This window comes from Podarcis vaucheri, assembly GCF_965113315.1.
Source record: "Podarcis vaucheri genome assembly, chromosome: 4".
NCBI classification, from domain to species: Eukaryota; Metazoa; Chordata; class Lepidosauria; order Squamata; family Lacertidae; genus Podarcis; species Podarcis vaucheri.
The window spans coordinates 39,076,624-39,092,123 of NC_138762.1; the positions used below are offsets into that span (position 1 = coordinate 39,076,624).

Below are 15,500 nucleotides of genomic sequence, written 5' to 3' on the forward strand. Positions count from 1 at the left end.
AACCTTCGCAACACTATGAGCTACATCAAATAGGGGTACCCCCTGAGGGGTCCCTGCTGGAGTTCTGTGGCCCTAGCTCCCATCTGGGTGTCAAACAGAAGGAGCTCCTCACAGATCCCTTTAATGGGATACCCTTAACCAAGGAGGGCAAGCAGAGGCTACAACCTCCCCTCCAGCCAAGACTAAGGCTTACCCAATGCCTAACCTCACAAAGTAGTGATGACTTCTAAGAGGTGGGCAAAAACTAAGTGGCTGGTGCCAATTTGTCAAGTGGAAAAACTCCTACCCAGCCTTGAATATGGCAGCCAGCAATGGCCATAGCAAGGTCTAGCATGAAAGCAGCAGCATTCGGAAAAAGGGGTGACTTGTAGTCAAGCTAGTAAGTCACTTCCCTGACTTTCAAGATGTATTAAAAATGTGCTGTCAAGTTTATGCTTTTGGGGAATTTTATTGTTTTATTTGGGAGGTTTTTAACTCTTGATGTTTTATGTTTTCAGATATGCTGTAAGCCACCCAGAGTGGCTGGAGAAATAATAATAATTTATAGTTTCATTATTAATTGGGGGGGGTGTAAACTACTAAGAAACTGTTCTGTTATTAAATGACATATAAATATATGAAATAAATAATTTATTGGATTAACGAAGCCCAATGTATGCTTATGGTAATATCGGAAAGCTAATGCTGCATGCCTGACAGGAAAGTAAAGGCAGAAAATGTAAGCATGTGAAGTGGGAATTCAGAAAGTTGCAATATAAGACAGTCAAGTTTAAAACAAAAATGGAGGGAGTGGGATAAAGGGAAACATCAGCAGAAGGTTAGAAACAGTTTGGGCTGAACTTTTATGAATAAAACACATCAATATGTGCTTTATTATTTTGTTGCTCTTGGCAGCAAAGGATTTTTGTGTTGTTGTTTTTAAATCTAGAATTCTAAGGAAGCTTTTGTACTACAAATGCCAAGAGGATGGAGAAGTTCAGGAAACATTCACCTGCATTTTCTGTGTTGCTTCGGTTACAAGGTCACCTACACTTCACATAGCTTATATTTTCCCTTGAAAAACATATAAATTGTTCAGTCTCAAACAATATATTCTGAAGCATGAGGTGAATCGGACTCTAAATTTTATTTAAAACTGGAATGCTAATGGATCTGCAGCTGTTAGCATCAGGCATTCTATCTTTGAAATCTCCTTTGCCTTCTCCATTTTCCTACCAATAAATTATGCCCCGCCCAAACAGACCTTCTTGTCACTATATGAACTCCTCAAACCTTGCCTACAAAAACACCAAGATGTCCCAGGCATAATAAAATATTTGCTTTTTATGGAAGCGCTTCTGAATAATTTTTAACCTGAGAAGGGATGTGCCATAAAAGTAACTGCTAAAAAGTATGAATCTGACAAGCATCTGATCTGAAAATAATTTTTCCTTTATATGTCTTGCTGACGTTTCTCAGGTCAAGTAATTAAAAAGTTAGCCACCCCCCCCCCAATAAGGCTATAACATGCCTTGAATGATTAATATACATTACCAACTTCAATGTCTTAAAATGCATCTCACCATGATTTCTCCACAGCATAGAAGAGAGCATTTTACATTTTGCTAAGTTATTTCCATTATATTTACACTAGCTCCCAGAAATTTAATTATTTAAGCTTTTTTTTCTTTGCATGGTTTTAAAGAAATGTCAACATTTAGTGCTAATATGCTAATTTAGAACATAGCATTGAACTCACTGGCTGAAAACTGTGTCACTGACATTTCTGTTTTAATGTTAATATATTTTCAATGGAAAAAAGGGGCATGGTTAAGCATACTGTGAAAAACTAAATTAGTAACAATTTGCAACAAACTTTTCAGGGTTAATTTGAAAGAAAAGTAGCCTAGCAGGCCTAAAAATAATTGTTAGTAACTTTGAGAACGCAAGGAGAAAGACCCTCAAAAAATTAAAACACTTTTATTTTAATTATATAGTTGATTTACAAAGCTATGTTCAATAAATAAAAACACACTGTTATGTTTAAAAGACTGAAGATTTTTCCAAATGGTCAAACAACAAAGATTTGGCTTTATATTTATACAAAAAGAAAAAGAAAACCCCAATCACAAGTATTAAAACAGGCATAACCACTTTGGTTTCTTAAACATCGGGGGAAATAAAGGACTAGTTTAGGAAAACTTTCTCTTCTGAATGACGGCCGTATGAAATTTAAAGCACAGGACCCTCTTGTACATGTTATGACGTTCTCAAAAGGGCATAATCAGAATCAAAGTCTTTCTGTAAGACGAAGGAATATTTATTTATAGGAAAGAATTTGGCTTTACCCGTTTGTGGGCTACATAAGTTGTCTTTAGTGCTTTTTCAAACAAAATCATATAGTCTTGCAAGGCAAACAGCAGGATTAGACTTCAAATTCAAATATAGCATGGAATGAATTTGCAGAATTCTCATTTTCTGCATGCTCCAGAAATGAGATGCATCAGCAATGAATCAACTTACTACGATGCTACGGAACACGTGGACTGATCACCAACTAATGGGATCTATTGAATTTTGTTTTGCATTCAGGATGGCGGACCTCAAACACATGCACAATAGTATTTTAATTTTTAGAAAAAGAGATCCAAGATCCCAAACCTTAAGAATTAAAGCCAATGTACAAGCTTACCACCTAATCCTGCCATCTTTACATGAATATTTACGATCTTCAAATACCTACCTCAGTTAGGGGCAGACATGAGAATGTAGCCCTTTTACCCAGTTTGGTAGTTATCAGAGGATCAAACAGTACACAGAAATCTAAGAATAAATTTTGGAAACCAATGCAGGAATATGAGCATTGAACAACGCTACCAGAGTAATAATAAAAAAAGCAAAGCAAATATTCAAAATCAGAGGCAATCTATGATATTCCTGCTCCCAGGGAGCACAGCCATTTAAAAAATGAGAACCAAAGTGCATCAGAGCTCTCTAATAAGCCCCTTTATTCAGGAAAATGTTTTGTTCATTAACTGCTGTATTGAATGGGGCAATGAGTGCGGGTGTGGGGAACTTGCCTTTAGCATCATCAGGCCTTCAGCTACTCAAGAAGTCTATGCTCTCAGCCTTCATTGTGATGGTGGTTGTTCAGGTAGTAACAATTAGCTAACTAGATTAAAACAAAACATTTTAGCTATGTAGATGTGAAACACAGTTTATTTGAGGGTAGAGGGCTATCAGGAGACTGAGCAAAAGTCCCACTGAACATTTTAATAAAGAGCATTTCACGAAATTGACCTGAACTTACAAAAGGGAGACTCCACAATTTAGGGGCTCAGAACGCTATGTTTAAATACAATTAATCTTGCAGTATATTTAAAGTGGATAGATTCTTAATGGGAAGGTGCAGAAGAGCACACAATGTTTTTTTAATGCAATTTCTTGAATGGAGTCTACACAGAATATTTTAGTGGGATGGATACAGGAATACAGTTCCTTAAATCCTATTGAATGAAGAGGGGATTATTGGTTTGTTTCCGTCATTTTTTATTATATATTTTGTGTGTTTTTATATTGTAATTATATACTGTGAACTGCCCTGAGATCTATGGATATAGGCAGTATACAAAATTTAATAAAAATAAATCATAAATCCTGTATATGTAAATAACTGAAAGACAAGATCACAGAAATCATAGTTTCAAAAAAATTGCAGCTTAATTTGGAATGCTGGCAATCTATAGACCAAAAAAGAACAATTCCTGTTTCTGCGCATAAGTTTCTGGCAACTGCAGGAGATGGAAAAGAAATAGGATTTAATTAGCATAAGTGTTATGGGATGATTCTCAGCCTCATGAACATTAAAGGACTACTACATTCAGCAGTGTAGAAAATGGGATTTGTGCCACGAAAGCTGAACTCGGTCCTTAATTTTAAAGAGCATTTTAATTAAAGAATAGGAAAAAAGAGAAAGTTACTTTGACTACAATACTGATCACCAAAGCACACAAAGAATTACAGTATATACAGCAGGAATACTAACAGGAAGTGCGTGGATGGGACTTTTGTGATCATCTGAGAGAGTTGGAAACCAGGCTCTTATTTAGAAAAGACTAATGACGATCGTTTTTCAAAAATATTATAATACAAACAATATCTGTTCATCTTGTAATGTATCCACTCACATTCACACCACATAGGGTATGAGCAGTGCTTAATAGAAATAGTTTTCTCATTTGAATATGGTTTCTGTATTTGTCATAGAAAATGTCAAAAAGGTAAGATTGGAATTAGGCTGTTTTTGCACATTGTGCCAAACTGGCTTAGAGTGAACATGAGATCACAGCCACTTTACCCTCCTCTGGTCATTCTGCTGCTGGACCACATTGAGCTAAGCCATGTTTTGACCCCCCATGCCATCTAACCCAGGCTCGTGGTTTAACTCTTATCGAAACTAATGATGAGCTGCAGGTAAAGTATGTTCTTGGTTTGCAGTTTGCCCTGCAGAACTGAACTTCAAGCCTGAGATGGGGCAACATGCTAAGCCACACCATGTCTTAGCATGGTGCGCAATGCTGCAGCAAAACAACTAGGGAAGAGCAAGGCAGCTATCGTCTCCTCCCTGGGAGCTTGCATACCCAGGTCATTGCACTTGGCCACTGTTTTGTGTAATGTGAACCAGGTCAGTGTGTAATAGCAAGATGGAAAAAAATAGCATCGTTTATCATGCAGTACAAAGATTTGTGTAAGTGGTCCCATTGATTTATCTTCTGTGACCCTGCAATAACTTTCAGTCATACCAAGCTTAACCTCTTCTAAATATAGGGCTGGTACTGGCCATGTTGCAGGCTACCAGGAAAAAAAACCATTTGTTTCGTAATATAAATCAGCCTTCACCAACCCAGGACCCCTCCAGATGTTTTGGAATGTGACTCCTATCAGCAACATTCAGCATGGCTGTGTGGCTTGTGCTGCGGGGGAGTTGTAGTTCAACACACTTGAGGGACAACTAGGTTGGGAAAGGTCAAGCAAATACATTAGCACTGAACAGTTATATGTACAAAAAGTTTTTTAAAAAGTAAAAAAAGAAGAGTGAGAACTGCGGACTCATGAGCAACTCTTCTGCTTCCCTTCCTTCAACACTGCTCCCCAGTTTTGAGGCTAGGAGTGCTACTTCATGTAAGAAGTAGCTGCTGTATAGCATCACAGAAATTGGCCCAGGACAGAAAGGCGCTAATGTGCCAAACACTGTTATGTTGGAAAGTAGTCCTTTCAGGAAGTCTGGTCTTTATGAAAAGTGGCAGTTCAACAGTGCAGCACTAAAGAGACACAAAACGGTGGGTAAAAAAAAGAGAGAGAGAGAGTCCTTTGTATTCTTTCCCTCATCTAACCAAAAAGGAGAGAAATAAAAATAAACTCACGTGCATACACTCATTTCTCTTTTAAACAATACCACAACTCCTGTGACTATAAAGTTACCTCATAAGTCATTACAGCACTTTTCCACACATGCAAAACAACTAATTTCCTGATTTTCTTTTTCTTTGAGTAGTGCATCATCAAGGCCACGGTGTATCAACAAAAGTCTTTCTCCACTTGTTTCCATGTCCATTGCCAGATTGCTTTACCTTGCTGGGAAGGGAAAAATAAACCACAAAATTATTATCTGAAATTTGGGACACTTTAAAAACAAACAGTTAAATCTGATAAATCGAGCGAGTGCCTTCGGAACTTAAGGTAGGTGGCTTGAGATAGGAATAATAGCCATTCATTATATACATTATGAAAGATCAGCATCAATTGGTTTTTGCAGCTATTTTCAGTTCCACAAACCTATTCGAGGATGTGCAAATGTATTTGAAGTGTAAGACTGAATGCAGAAGGTCCCAAGTTCCACCCTTAGCATCTCCAGTTAAATTGTCATGTGATGCAAAAGATCTTTACAGCACACCCTGGAGAGCCAAACAAATCATGGCTTAGCATGATGTGTTTGGTCCATCTGGCTCTGACGGCCAGTGGCTCTCCAGGGTGTCCTGTAAAGATCTAGTGTTTTCTAGCTATTCCTTTGTAGCTTGGCAAACATCTTGGGTGGGGTGGCTAAACAAACCAGAGTTAATTATGGCTTGGTGTACTCACAAGCCTTCCTTAACACAAACCAAGTTTCACAAGCCAACAATAAATCATGGCTTGAGGATGTGGTTTGCTGATACCAAACAAACAATAGTTAAGGTGGTGGGTTTGGATGGTCAAACTACGGTTTAATAAACCGTAGTTTACTTAACCATGGCTTACTGTTATGTGCAAATGAGATGTCAGTACAAGGCAGGTTTGTATGTCCATGTGGAGAAACAGTGACATGACCAGGTTACGTGAATGAATGATGTTCTGTTATAAAAAGGGTTCGATTTGTAGATAGTTCTGAATGAGACAAAAAGATTGGCAGTTTACTTCTAAAAGAGACCTGGAGCATAAAAGGTGTTCCTCAGTTAGCGTAACAAGAAAGAGTTATGCTAAAAACAATTAATAAAAGGGGTATCTATATGCCTTGCAAGACTTTCCATGATGTCAGTTGACATTGGAGACCAGCTTCTTGAGACAGGATAGTGGAACCAAAAAGGTCAAACTGTGGCAGATCTTCAGTGGACATTCCATTTGGACTCGCTCATTCTTAGTTAAAAATCAACAAGACATTGGGGTGACAGAGCATAATTTTTGTGTAGTTGAACTGTTTTCTGACTGAAGGGAATATAAAGACAAAGTACTGACGAGAGAGTATGAAGAGGACTGTCAAGTCCAGACTGAGTATTTCAGCCTAGCCTACATCAAAGGGTTGCTGTGAAGAAAAAAACGGGGAGGGGGGAACCCTTGAGCTCCTTTCAAAAAAGGTAGGATATAAATTGAATAATAATGTCCTCTTATTTTACACTTCAAGTATCCCCATCGACTCTTTAACACAGTACAAGTGGGGTTTAATGAATTTTACTTACTTTCTCATTGAATCTAGTGTTAAGAAGATGCACAAACAGTTGGAACAAACAGATTAAACACTCATGATTATCTCACTGATGAATTGCTTGAATGACTAAAACCTAATTACTTGCAAGTTCAGTTGCAGTCCTAGATTAATTAATCTCGATTCCCATGAAATCAAGATTAATACAGAAGCCACTGAACTAAATAGCAAGCCAGAGATTAATGAAGTATGTAAAACATGAACACTTATTTCCCACCCTACTCAATTCCTTGTGGATTAGTAACAAAATTAGGAAAATCAGTATTTTTAGTAAGCATTAGTCGAACAGACCGATCACATCCACTACCAATACCATTTTGTCTGATCACATCCACCACCAATACTATTTTGCCTTTATTTATAAAGGAAGGAAAGTAATTTAAAAAATAGGAATAAAGTGACAATTCAAAATGTTGCAGTGTGGAGGGGTGTTCATGGTCAGGGTTCCTGACCACCAGCTAAGCAATGTTGCAGGAAACTCTTCCCCCTGACCCTGTGTGTGCCTGGCAACTTTGCCTGTAGGCCATTCACAGCCAAGTGGAATCTGCAGCAAACCTTGCACAGTAGAAGGCTCTCATTCAGTTTTCCAGTCAGTCCTACCTTCTTTCAAGATGTTCCAATCCAATTCCTCCACTCAATATACTTTAGCCATTTAGCATGTTGTGTACTCATTGGACTGTTTCTGTCTCATTCCCCTCTTCTCCCTTTTCAGGCGCTCTCTCTCTCTCTCAAACCTTGGGACTGCTAATAACCTCCCTCTTGTGTGAGGGTGTCATAATTTTGGCTCCACAAGCTCCACACTCAGATAATATGTTTGCCATTAGTATATGTTCTATTTGTGAACTGCATTCTTTGCTACAAGGCTGTGAGCCTCTCAAGGGAGGCAAATGGACATCTACAAGTTTTACCCTGGCTCAGTAACCAGCCTATATTTGTGCTCGCTGCTGACTCCTTCCCTAGTCATCCGCATTTGCCAAAGGGGCTGGGGAAGATGTAGGAGATTTGCTTCATATTGTTTATTGGCTTTGGAGAAGAAAGAAGCTCCTTTCTATCACTGTTCTCCGTTGCATTGCATTCTGGGGCTCAGCAGTTGACTGAAATTTTGGGAGGGCAATCTGTGGACTGCAAAGCCCCCTGCCTGATTTAATAAGGGACCAGGGCCATTTGATGCAGCAAATGGATTTATGGAGCCACAGCTGCAAAACTAAAATCTGTAAAGATGCTGGAAATAAGGAAGTTTGCCAATGGCTTTAAAGTGACTATAAACCGCCACTATTTGGAGACACCCACACACACCTTATTTCATAGCTAGAAAAACTGGACCTCAGGGACTATTTCTGATGAAATATTCAAGGATTGTGTCTTACTAGAAAAACTAATAACTGGAAATACTAATGCTTTGAAGTGTGCCTCCTGTTTCATGAAAAAGGGAAAAAATCAAAACAAAGGAAAAATCCCATAGCCCTACTGAAAAGCAAAGCTAATAAATACAGGCAAAACTTACCATCATTCTAACATCACTCCTTTCGCATCTTTGCAAAACCAAGCAAAACGTTAGTAGTTAGAGAAGCAAGGAGTAAACAGCAGTTTAGTAGGAACAGTGTTAAAATATATTGTAATTTAAGACATGCAAGAGTTCCATGTAATGGAAAAGAAATTAGAGGGTCTGATGCGCAACCAGCCTTTCTCTTGATTCTACATCAGCATTCAGTGGGATTTTCCCCCATACCAGTTGGATCAAATGAGGAAATCAGAGACCAAAAGGCAAAAAAACAAAAACAAAAACCCAAGTTTTGCTAAGCACTACCCTAGAAACTTGTGAACCCCATGCAAAAGATAACTCATATCTACTTTTCAGAAGGAACAAATCTTTCATTAAGAAACTAATTCCTTTTGGCAAATGAATTTATAAGATCAAAGTGGTATTTATCCTAAAAAAAAAAGCCATCTGAACTTTGAAAAGGTCCAGATAAACCAAGAATTACAGAGCCATAAACTACTTTCTAATACCCATAAGAGATCTATGAAAAACCAATAATTTAAGGTCAGGAATATTTTTTCATTATCTTGTATACATTTTTTATACAGCCCCAAAAGCTAATTTTTGGACTGGAACAAAAAGCAAGTCCCTGAATATAAATCAAAATTTCAATTACTACCTACCATTAAGTGGTTCTTCGACAGCTTTCTGTAAAATATTTAAAATATATATGTGTGTGTGTATATATATATATATATAAATATAAATGTCTTCATGTCTAGCTTGGATCTCCCAAATTAAATGACTCTAATTGACATATACAATAAATAATGATTCTACAAAACAAATACAAGAAACAGCAGAACATTAATTAGGTTAATGGCAGGCTGTTAGCTCTAGGGCCAGTAATGACAACATGTAGTCAAGAGCAGAGAGAAAATGTGTCCCACAGGTTGGCTCACAGCCTCATCCCCCCTCCCCAAAACTGCAAGATTGCTAGTCCCTTAGCTCCCAGAGGAGCTGATTTGGACAAGAGAGAAAGAATACATGGAGTGTAGATCCCAGTGCAATGATGAGTGTACACTTAATCCTCCATCTGGAGCCTACTGGAGCAAAGAGGATGTTTTATGAGACCCCAGCCTTAAAAGTAGGCTTTTCTTTCCAAGGCTTCTGAACATTAAGCATTCCTTCTCCCAGTATTTATACAACGCTGTGTTATCTATTCATCCTTCCATTCTCAACTTCTTCTGATCATCTGTACCTATGAACTTACACATATGAAGATATGCTCTCATTACAACAGAGCAGACATGTGATAAGTCCCAATCAGGAAATAGCTGTTGGCAAGTCAAGAATTTATTACTACAATATCAGATTGTGACTGCTAAGATGCAGAAATATTTCTGAATTAATAATTCTTCTGAGACTACTATAGTCACTGGTTGGAAGGCCTCAAAATCAGTGATGAGGGTCTTGATAACATAGTGTGGCCTATTTAATAACAAAAGGGGAAGGGATTTGAAGGATCTTATCAATCAAATTCAACAATTAGGGGCAGGAGAATATGCCTTTGTTTAAGACAAAATTAGGCAAGTTAGAAGTCCCAAGAAAGCAAATTGGCCTAATCAATTGCACCCAAAACTCTTCAAGGCATTTTTTCAAGAAGGCTACCAGCCAAACAGATTACTTTCATCTATGTATGTAAAATAATCTAATAACATGGTTCAGCAATTGAAGAACAGGGGCAGGGCTGATACAAAACCAAAGGACACTGCATATGAATTAAGGAAATGTTATGTAGCCCTCAGATTCTCCCTCTTGAAAGAAAATAAGTTCCTATTTAGAAAACATTAAATGGTCCTGTTTAACAAAAACAGATATTGAAAATCCTTAAAGGCCAGTTACAGTTATTGAGCTCTATACAGCTGTTGTTGAATTAAAATAATACTAAAACAAGAACAGATGGTTTTGGTACTAAATATCATAATATTTTCTTGAAATGCATTGTCCTATCTTCTTCTGGGGGCATTAAATGCAGATATGAAAGAACAAACCTTTCCAAAAACATAGGCTTCTTTATCCTTAAGAAAGGATAAAGATGCTTCTGGAGTCAAATCCTACCAACCCATCACCCTTTTAAAACAAGAGTTTAAAATCTGGGCAACACAATCTTTGGGAGGTATACTGCAGAAGATCAGTTAAGTTTTATTAAAGAAAAATATAAATTAGAAATGAATATAAAGAATCTTTTGAATATAATTCATGTGATTACTAAGTCTAAAAACCATAGAGGGTTATATATATATATATATGGAAAAAGCTTTTGACTATTTAGAATAGAGCTATTTGTACCTGATTCTGGAAAATGCTGACCTGGAAGGGAAATTTTCTACAGGAATATTGAAGATATATACTAACTCATATACTTCTGTCTCAGTTAGTTGTGTACGTTCAGTTTACCCTATCTATTTTTAAATTCATTTCCCCCTAACTATTGAGCCTTGAGCCAAAGTGTCAGGGTCTAAGCAGGCATTAAGTACCATTAAGATGGGACAGTAGGATATTTAAATTAATTCATAAGCAGTTGCTGTGGCATTATTTATATATTATTCAAATAACTCTTTGGAGAAGCTACTGAACCCAATTAAGGAATTTAATGTGATTTCTGTTACAAAATTAATTTTACAAACTGGGTGGGTTGTTTTAACTTAGATAACACAACAAACAAAAAAATTAACAAAATATCTGATTTAATGGAGAGATTTCCCTATTAAGTATTTATGCAAAGTCTGGAAAAGCTAACCAAAGTTAATCATGAAAAACTTATGCATGATGTTTAAACGTATTTTGCATGAGGAAAAGGTCTGCCCCAGAAATTACAGTAGTCTCAAAGACAGTTTTTATTTTTTGAATATACCACTGCCAGTATCTTCTGAAATAACCACTAACTGGCAAAAAAATACTAATAAGTTTTGCCTGGTATGGAGAAGAAAAAAAGAACCCCAGGGTTTCAGGAAAACTTCGTCAGACTTGGAAAATACATTTGAAGTGTACTAAATTTGGCAAGGAGTTGATAAAAGACCAATCAAAGTAGTCAAAGTGTATTATCTGCAGTGGATACAAGGAAAAATTAAGGCCAGGATTTTAACTACTCACTGCATACATGTTTCTCTCTCTGCTGGCTATATTAAAAGTTGCATTTCCCAGCGCCTTTTAATTGTTTGTGGGGTTTGTTATTACTGTTTTTTATTGAGAGTTATGCACCTCAAATGATTTTAACCAAAGGGTTGTGTATACAGGCTCCCACCACTTATGTGGGGCGTTATGTTCCAGGCCCCCGTGCGCATAACTGAAATCGCCAAAAGGGAGGAGCACCCAACTTTAATAGGGAGGGCACATGGGGTGGGGAGGGAGAGACTCGCGTGCACTGCTGGAACTGCTGCCTGGAAGTTGCTTGGGGCCACTGCCCAGTGTGCCTTCTCTTGCTTGGGGCTGCTGCTCCCAGCCTTCCCTCCAATCCCTCCCATCGCAGTGAGTGAGCAGCTGAGAGTGACTTCCAGGCAGCAGTACCAAGCGAGGGAAGGTGACCCAGGCAGTAGCACCTGAGCAGCTTGCAGGCAGCAGCTCCAAGAGAGGGAAGGCGTGCCATTTCAATCATTTTATTTCTTTATTTCACAGCAACTCATGTAAAAGCGGCCGCGCATGAGCAGGACACGCATGGGGCGTGAGAGAATGTCTGTCCATTTTTTTAAAAAAAGAAATCAATAAACAAACCATGGTTAACATGATTGCCTTGCAGCCAGTCTGAAAACTCCCATTGTAAAAGAAGTGTGGTTACGGCCTAATGGGACAGGGAAAGAGGATGTGTGGAAGCTTAAGGTACATTCCTGATCTCCTACCCATTGGCATAAATGTTAGGTCTGCACTAGGGCATAGGGCAGGTGTCTTATTTGCAACCTGACATATCCAGAACAGTGTGAAGTGCAACCCAGGCAGCTTACATGATAGATCAAAGGCCGTCCTGCACAGACGGATTTTACAATTTGCAGGGGAAAGGACTGGATCTCCTCCTTTTAACAGTAGCTGTATGGCTATCAATTTCTCCTACTGCCAGAGGGGGAGAAAATGAAACTTCAAGCAAGGGCTCAGGTCTGACAGATGAAGAAATATTAGAAGCACCTGCCGTTTCACTTTACCTTTCAAGTGTGCTTTCAGGAGATATATATATATATATATATCCCAGTTCCATTGGTATACACCAGAGTTTAAAAAAAAAGCAGGCCTAGATGTCAAACATAGCAAAAGCGGTGGTAAATCCATTTATATATTGTACCACTTCAAGCAGCTAACCAAACTGAATGCTTTTCCATGTTCCTCCTCCCCACCTGCTACCCCCAACCATCAGCCAAAAGAACTCACATGTCAGGGAAAAGATTAGAATGATTCTCATTAATTTTTATTTGTGCAGGGCTCTTGTTGTTGTTGTTGACAGAAGAGCATTCAATCATATTAGCCCCATCTGCAGTCTAAAGTGGCACAGTGAATAAACAGCTTTACCAACCGATCCGCTGCTCATGAGAAACAGTCTAACAACAAACTTCAAGCGCAGCATCTTTTTGCCTTCCAGTCATATTTGAGTGACAGTGGGTCTATATAAGGAAGCAGGGATGAAGGGTAAGAGAGCCACGCTGCCTCCTGCCAATCCCTCTCTGGGCTGATCTTTCTATATTAGAAAGTAGCCAACACTAGTGTCGCAGCTGATAAGGGGCTTGCAGGAGTGGTGAAGCACCCCCCCCCCAAAAAAAAAAAAAATAGGGAGGAGGGCTTATTAGCATTGTGCATATTCACAAATCCTGATCCAAATCAGAACAATTTGGAAAGATTAGAAAATTAGCTGAGCTCAAGTGAGCCCCTCTGAATAACCTTGAGCAGTTTAATGGGCCTCCAGCAAATTTCTCCCCCCAAGCTGATAAGAAAATTAAAAAATCAGAGTAAGAAAGGGGGGAGCTGGGGAGAATATCTTTGTGACTGACAAGGTTGGGTTTTAATTGGAGGGAATGGTCCTTTACCAGTGGACTGTAACTGCAGTGTTTTGGGGTTGGAATGCCGAATAAATAAATATCCTTGTTCTTGTTAGTTCTTCTAGTGCTGCTGGCCTCTGGCGCGTGCACACACAGCTTTGTACTTCGATTCTGAGACTTTCTGGGGCCAACTGAGCAGAGCATAAGCCTGAAGCAGGGCTCTCCCCCCACACACCTCATTCCTCTTTATCCCCCTAGCCCAAGCACCCATCATTCTGAAATTCTGCATGTTACACTGTTGAGGTGTTCCTAGGAAAGTATGCCATTTTCATACAAAAATAATTTCCCCAAAAACCACAAGGAGGAAAGCAAATCCCTTTAAAAGGCACCTAGCACAACCCCCCCCCCCTGCATTTATGTTTCTGAAATTTGGCAGGTTTTCACCTTTAGGGAAGCACATATCTCTTGAAGAGACACAGTATCCCCTAACAAATTTACCACAACAAAGTAGAGGAGATTGGATTCATTCTTTTTTAACCATTCCAAAACTGTAAAAGCTGTCCTAAAATGAACCCAGGAAAGCTTTGGCTTCACCAAATGGAAACTGGGACCTGAGGTGAATGAGCAGCCTCTGAAGGAATCAAGAGTCAAATTGCACTACTCTCTGAAGTGCTAAACTGGGGCCTGAGCTTAATCTTTAGGCTTTAATCTACTACCATTTCACCGTTCAAAGCTGTAGTATACAAGTTACCTGAAATGCATTGCCTTGATTTTATTTTTCAAATATTTCAAATTTTTCTAGCTTTTTTATTATTTTAAAAAGGTTACTTCTCCCATTCTTAACGATTCCAATGTATGAGTGGTAAAGCTGCAATTCAAGTCTCCACTCTGTAGTCGTTGTATAATGAAGGAGATGGGGAAAGATGTTGAATGAATAAAGAGTTGAATGAATAATGAGGCAAAGCCAGGGTTGCATGTCTACATAACCTATTGAAATGGCAAGAATTCTCATTGCCGTGATTCTACTTGCTACCAATCTGATCAAACCAATTGTGAAAGATTCAGAATCACATTATGTATCACCTGAGTCATCCAGCAACCCCGTATGCATTAATTTTAAGCTTACCTTTGGAGGCTGATGATCTTTGAATCTGGTACCTATGGTTACAAGTAAAAATACAGCACAATTTCTTACTGGATACTCAAAGCACACAAATCTAATCACCACTATGCAGGGACATAAGACGACCAAGAAAGAATTTCAGCCAAAGCCTTGGACTCATGCTCTGTCCCCTTCCTGCCATTTTCCTACATGGCTACTAGCATTTACTTTCAGTTGTTGCACATGAAGCACAGCTTGTTTAAGCTAGCGCCTCCTACTGGTACGTGATGTTTGCTGAAAGATGCTGTGAAACAGAAAGTAAAGGCTAGCAAACTCCTTCCAATCACACGGGAGGAGAGGCAAGAAGGAAGCATGTGACAATTCATGGTTTTAGCATTACCTGCAATGAGGCCATTGTCTAATATGTTCTCTTTTCCTTTCTACTTCTTAACTTGTGTCTCGGTCTCATCCTCCTCGCTTTTCCCATGCTTATCTTTTAAACATTGCAGGAGTGTGACAGAAGCAAAGCTTTTCTTCTGGTTGCTCGTGCAAAGTTCCTTTCTTGGCCCAGACCTGCATTCTTGCAAGCTTTCCAGGAGTGCATGTTCAAAGCACAAATTGTGTGGAATGTTTCTTCAATATTTATATCTTTGGTTAAAACCACATGTCCCTCCTTCCCTTTTCATGTTTGCTATTGGAATGCAGTATACAGGATGAAAATGGTACACATGCAGGACTTTCCACCTGTACGACCCAAAGCCAAGAAGCAGAGTTCGTAGCCATGCATGCATGGATTCCACAGCAGTAGCCTTCAGCTTTTACAGATGCAGAACACACACCTGCCATGGGAGACTCACTTTGGCTTTTATCTTACAATGTGTGACTATATTTGTCTCTTCTTCT

At 38.8% G+C, this 15,500-nt stretch overlaps 1 protein-coding gene and 1 long non-coding RNA gene across 2 annotated transcripts in view; one reads left to right on the forward strand and one right to left on the reverse strand.

The window, feature by feature from the left end:
- Positions 1 to 1,943: 1,943 nt before the first annotated feature.
- The window catches only part of CD47 (CD47 molecule), a 48,127-nt gene continuing 34,570 nt past the window's right edge, over positions 1,944 to 15,500 (reverse strand). Inside the window, exons 8-10 of the mRNA XM_082219755.1 lie at positions 14,622 to 14,653; positions 9,154 to 9,182; positions 1,944 to 5,613 (exon numbers count right to left, since the gene is read on the reverse strand). Of these exons, the coding sequence (XP_082075881.1) occupies positions 5,541 to 5,613; positions 9,154 to 9,182; positions 14,622 to 14,653 (134 nt within the window). The 3' untranslated portion in view covers positions 1,944 to 5,540. The remainder of the gene's footprint in view (positions 5,614 to 9,153; positions 9,183 to 14,621; positions 14,654 to 15,500) is intronic.
- On the forward strand, positions 9,222 to 13,892 carry LOC309530747. The gene is made up of 2 exons (XR_014218869.1): positions 9,222 to 10,306; positions 10,352 to 13,892. It is a non-coding gene; the product is annotated as an uncharacterized lncRNA (long non-coding RNA).